The sequence below is a fragment of the Lissotriton vulgaris genome, chromosome 1_1 (assembly GCF_964263255.1).
Source record: "Lissotriton vulgaris chromosome 1_1, aLisVul1.2, whole genome shotgun sequence".
NCBI classification, from domain to species: domain Eukaryota; kingdom Metazoa; phylum Chordata; class Amphibia; order Caudata; family Salamandridae; genus Lissotriton; species Lissotriton vulgaris.
Window position 1 is genome coordinate 93,481,463 of NC_141685.1, and position 5,849 is coordinate 93,487,311.

The 5,849-nt window shown below is 41.8% G+C and overlaps 1 protein-coding gene across 1 annotated transcript; it reads left to right on the forward strand.

The window, feature by feature from the left end:
- The first annotated feature begins 755 nt into the window (after positions 1 to 755).
- On the forward strand, positions 756 to 2,898 carry LOC147737530 (uncharacterized). The gene has a single exon (XM_086934726.1). The coding sequence runs from the start codon at positions 1,005 to 1,007 to the stop codon at positions 2,547 to 2,549; it is 1,545 nt and encodes a 514-aa protein (XP_086790852.1). The 5' UTR covers positions 756 to 1,004; the 3' UTR covers positions 2,550 to 2,898.
- Positions 2,899 to 5,849: the final 2,951 nt, after the last annotated feature.

Sequence of the window (5,849 nt, forward strand, 5' to 3'; positions counted from 1 at the left end):
AGCACACACTGCATAAAAGAAAGATATAACAAAAGGTTTCTCCTGCAAACCATCAAAGAAAAGACACTGAAAGAAGACTCAGAAGCTGCAGGCTAACAACCAAAAGATTGGAAAATCATCTTTGTTCAACAACCGTTTTTAACCAGTTACGCAAGTTTGAGACTTTCTGCCTCTGGATATTACACCTCGACCCACTCTGCTCACTCTGGCGAAAACCTTAAAAATTCATCACTTTATTGTGTTCATGACCACCTCAGATTGTTTCCTTTTTATTGTGTACTGTTCTGTAATTCTATGTAAATCGCCTCAACTTTATCTGTTGTGCAGGAGTGATATGTAAAAACTGATTAAATGAGCACCTTTGCGCTATAGCTAATGTAAATAAGTCCTCGTCTTTAGAACTACAAACCTTAACCTTACACCAAACATAGAAAGGGTAAAACGAACCGATGTTCTGCGACTGGTGAGCCACAACAGTACTGTGCATGTTCTTATTCCCTCAGTTACTGAGATTAGGCCAGTGCAAAAAGGCAATTCTCATGTTTAATCATTAAATATCAGACTAACACCTTTTCACTGCATTGCAAAGAACCTATACAAATAGATTTGAGAAAAACTTCAGTCATAAAATAAGTTGCTGCCGGTGAGGCTATAACCAAAAGACTATTATCTGCTTAAAACATTTCGACAGATGTTTCAGGGCTGCTTCTAGACTTATTTTTCTCAATTCAAGTGTAAAGAAGATTACACACAATTTCTTTTAGAGATAAATGCTGAACATTATCTAAACAAGCCCGTCCCTAAAATCGGGTTCACTCTTACCGTGGCATATAAGCAAGAGACAACTAAATGTAACTCTAGGAATACACTTTATAAAAACACGGGCTGTGAGAACAAACTGAGTGTTCAAACCTGCCCAAAGCAAAATAACCCAAGTTGCGCAAAAAAGTTACCTGTGCCAAAAAAGATTCAGCCATAAATCTCATCTCACTGAATTTGAGAGAATGCACACTGGAAAAAACCTCTCTCAGGGCTCAGTGTGCCAAAAAAGTTTCAGCCGGAAATCTTATCTCACTAAGCATATGAGAATCCACACTGGGAAAAAACCTTATCAGTGCTCTGAATGCCACAAAAGGTTTAGTATCAAACCGAGTCTATATCGACATGCTTTAACCCACTCTTTGGAAAAACCTTATCAGTGCTCTGAATGCCAGAAATATTTCAGTGACAAAAGACGACTTACTATACATACAAGGACCCACACTGGGGAAAAACCTTATCAGTGCACGGATTGCCAGAAATGTTTCGTTGACAAAAACAGTCTCACTCGGCATAGAGGAACCCACACTGGAGAGAAATCTTATCAGTGCACGGATTGCCAGAAATGTTTCTTTGACAAAAACAGTCTCACTCATCATATAAGAATCCATACTGGAGAAAAACCTTATCAGTGCTCTGAATGCCCAAAAAATTTCCACGTTAAATCACTTCTAACTGCACATATGCGATTCCACACTGGGGAAAAACCTTACCAGTGCTCTGAATGCCACAAAAGGTTTAGTATCAAACCGAGTCTATATCGACATGCATTAACTCACTCTGTGGAAAAACATTATCAGTGCTCTGAATGCCAGAAATATTTCAGTGACAAAAGACGACTTACTATACATACAAGGACCCACACTGGGGAAAAACCTTATCAGTGCACGGATTGCCAGAAATGTTTCATTGACAATAACAGTCTCACTCGGCATAGAAGAACCCACACTGGAGAGAAACCTTATCAGTGCACGGATTGCCAGAAATGTTTCATTGACAAAAACAGTCTCACTCATCATATAAGAATCCATACTGGGGAAAAACCTTATCAGTGCTCTGAATGCCCAAAAGATTTCAGACTTAAATCACTTCTAACTGCACATATGCAATTCCACACTGGGGAAAAACCTTACCAGTGCTCTGAATGCCAGAAATGTTTCCGTGACAAAAGCAAACTCACTAAACATACAAGGACCCACACTGGGGAAAAACCTTATCAGTGCACTGAATGCGAAAAATGTTTCAGTAAAAAATTCAATCTCACTCAGCATATAAGAACCCACACTGGGGAAAAAGCTTATCAGTGCTCTGAATGCCAAAAATGTTTCAGTCAAAAAATCAATCTCACTAAGCATATAAGCACCCACACTGGGGAAAAACCTTATCAGTGCTCTGAATGCCAGAAATGTTTCATTCTAAAAAGCAGTCTCACTCAGCATGTAAGAACCCACACTGGGGAAAAACCTTATCAGTGCTCTGAATGCCACAAATGTTTCAGTGACAAAAGCAGTCTCACTAAGCATATAAGAACCCACACTGGGGAAAAACCTTATCAGTGCTCTGAATGCCATAAGTGTTTCCGTGAAAGAACGGCTCTCACTAAGCATATAAGAATCCACAGAGAAAAACTTTATCAGTGCTCCGAATGTCAAAGGTGTTTCAGCCAAAAATATCAACTCAATTGTCATGTCAGAATCCACCCTGGAGAAAAAAAATTATTAGTGCTCTAAATGTAAAAAAAGATTCAGAGGTAGAGATGGTTACAAGCGCCATAAGAGACACACCATCAAAATAATTCAGTGCTCCAAGTGCCAGAAAAGCATCAATTTTAAACGCAATCTCACTCTACATGAGCAGACGCACACAGGGGAAAAACATCACCAATGCTCTGAATGCCAGAAATTCCTGTTTGATAGGCACAGCCTCACCAACCATAAGCGACTCCCTACTGATGAAAACCTTATGAGTGCTCTGAATGCCAGAAAAGCTGCAGAGAAAAACGCTATCTCACCATGAGAAACTCCACACTGGAGAAAATCCTTATGCCATGAAAGCTTGAATCTTAAATGTGAATGTAAATGTGTGTATACTTGTAAAGCGCACTGCCGCCCCATCTCAGGGCATCCTGGTGCTGTATACCGCTGTGGAACCCTTCCTGGCTTTCCCTGTGAGATGCCCCCTCCTGGCCACCCCCAAGGTGAAGCCAGGCATCCCAGCACTGTTGGGGCCGTTGTGGAGATTAAGCAAGCTATTGCCCAGAGTTGCAGGGTGGGACCCATGATTAGAGTAGGCACCGAGGCGAGAATTATCGAGTCCGCGGACATTGAGCCCAAGACCCTGCCGCCTCGGGAATTGAACCCTGGTCCCGGGCCTGACCTCTGCATCAGGGTCTGCCGCTTCTAACCAGTGAGCCACACTTCTAAAGACAGTGTTATGCTTCATGAGAGATCCCACTCTGGGGAAAAACCTTATGAGTGCTTGAAATGCAAGCAACATTTTGGTTACAAATGACTTCTCACTTGCCATGAGCGAATTCACACAGGGGAAAAAAGCCTTATGTGTGATCTGAATGTCAGATAAGGTTTAGTCTTGAATACAATGTCATTTCACATGAGAGAATTCACACTGGACTAAAGCCTTTTACAGGAGGGGAAAGCCACAAACGTTCTACTCAGAAAGGAGATCTCACTAAACATGAGCAATGCATCCACATGAGGTGAAAAGTAAGGCGTATCTTGAGTTGCAGAAAAGCTTCTAGCAACCTTACTTTACATGAGAGAGCACATATTGTAGTTACAATAGGATTCATCAAGAAAATCTTGCAGGATAACTTAGGCTGCCCGCATGCAACCTCCAAAGAAAATTCAGGCCTATAATTTTTTTTAATTGCAACAGAATCCACAATTTGAGTATCTGAAAGTTACAAAACTCTCAAGGTCTTACTTTACACAGGTCTTTTGCTCTATCGATACTTGGGGGCATTTTTTACAAAACTTACCTGCTGTTTCCCTGGTCTCCCTCTGCCGCCGCAGCTCCTTCACACCACAGCGCGGCCGCACCGAGGGGGGGACTATTAGTCCCGGGAGCCTTTGCGGCCAGAAGCCGCGACCGCACAGTCCGTGCCATGAGACGCTTAAAGCTGAGGAGAGCCCCCACGTCGTGGGAATGCACGCAGACAGCGCCGGAAGAAGCCCGGGACAAGGGCGTGGCCATCTGCGGCCATCCGAGGCCAGAGGAGGCCGGGTCGGGCCACCCCCCATGGCTTTTAAACAGAAAACTTGGGACCAGCAAGACTAGAGAGCTGAATCACTTATAAGCCATGAAATTGCTCTTCCTGAAAGGAGGCTATCTTTGGATCCATCAAAGTTACAAATATATAATGATGCCGGCGCACTGGCTCTTACAGACGCATCACATAAATCTGTGAGCGAGCTGAATACATCCCCTGTGCATATTGTAGAGAGCCCTACGCGGGGACATCCATTAATAAACAATAGAAATCAGTCGGAGTTAGACGCGTCTCTAATTTCTCCAATGGCAACTAGACAACGTGGGGCTAAACAAGGAATGCAGGAAAAAAGCAAACCAAAGTCTTCATTGCAAGGGAAAAGAACCTAGAATAAAAAGGGAGGTGTGGGAGGGACAAAGACGCACCCCAAAAACAGGCAGAATTAAATGAGCATATGAGTCCCAGAAGTAGAACTTTTGGAACCCAAACCGAGATAATTTACCCCCCTTTTCCCAACGGAGCTGACAGTATGGTGGAAACATTAGAATCTACTGTTACAGATATTTTTAAGTCTACCTTAGTATCAGTACAGGCGCAAATAAATAATCTCATGACCACCAGATTGAAGGACCTGGATGATAACATTTATAACATAAACCAGGCTATTGTTAAACTAGATATTATGATCAAAGTGGGGAAAGACAATCTTGAGAATTGCGCCACATTACTTGTTGATCAAATAACAAACTATGGTAAAAACAAAGAAGTGACCCCAAAAAGAAATTCCCTGACTCAGACAGGATTAGTTACCATGACTGAAACAGATACTGTAGGAGAGGGAGCCCAACCACCAAAAGAAAAATACCTGCGGATTAACGTTCCTGGCTTAAGTGAAAGAGTTTGGGGAAAAGGAGATGAATGTCCCACTAGCAACCCAACCACAAATTAATTAATGTCCAGGAGATGGGAAACGATGAATTGGGAGTAGGGCTTATAGAGAGACAAATAACGTCATTGAATTCAGTTTATGAAGGAGTATTACTCAAAGCGGATATTTGTACTAAAGATGTAATCATAGATGACCAACAAAGAGTCAATAGTGGAGGTACTCCCTTAAACCAATATCATGGAATATAGCGGGGCTATCGAAAAATCTAATCGACCCAGACTGGTGTAATTACATAGAAACAAGCGATATTTGTTTCCTACAAGAAACTTGGGCGCTAAGTACACAGCACAGAGTAGGATACAGGACCAATAATATTGAGGCAGGCCCTCGGGGGGGACTCACAATATGGGTAAAAGTAACACTTGAGGTCCGCATTACAATATTAGATATCGATTCAGTTGATATACTTGGCTTAAAAATTACTACGAACGAAGGAAGGGTGCTATATTTATTTAATGTTTACAATAGACCCTCCAGTTCGTCCAAGGAGTCAGCGACATTGGAAAAGCTGGATAGCTTCCTAAATAGTTTGGAGGAGAAACCAAGTATGATATTAGGCGGAGACCTACATTGTAATTACGAACCAATTATAGGCCTTGGTGATATCTTTTATGAGGAGGATAGGGTTAATAAGTATTTATACACTCTTAGCTGACACTTTCTCAAGTTATAGAAGTACATCATTGGAGGGCAACACTTTCATCGACTTACACAATGAGTTTTTTAAATCCTTACTATCCTTGGTAACGAAAATGCCGGAAAAAAACCATCAAAAGACAAATAATCTATTAAATAGCAAACTATGGTATGGTAAGGATTGCCGTACCAGTAAGGCTAAACTTCTAGTGGCAA

Coding starts and splice junctions, on each gene's coding strand:
- LOC147737530 (XM_086934726.1), top strand. CDS start 1,005: ATGCACACTGGAAAAAACCTCTCTCAGGGCTCAGTGTGCCAAAAAAGT.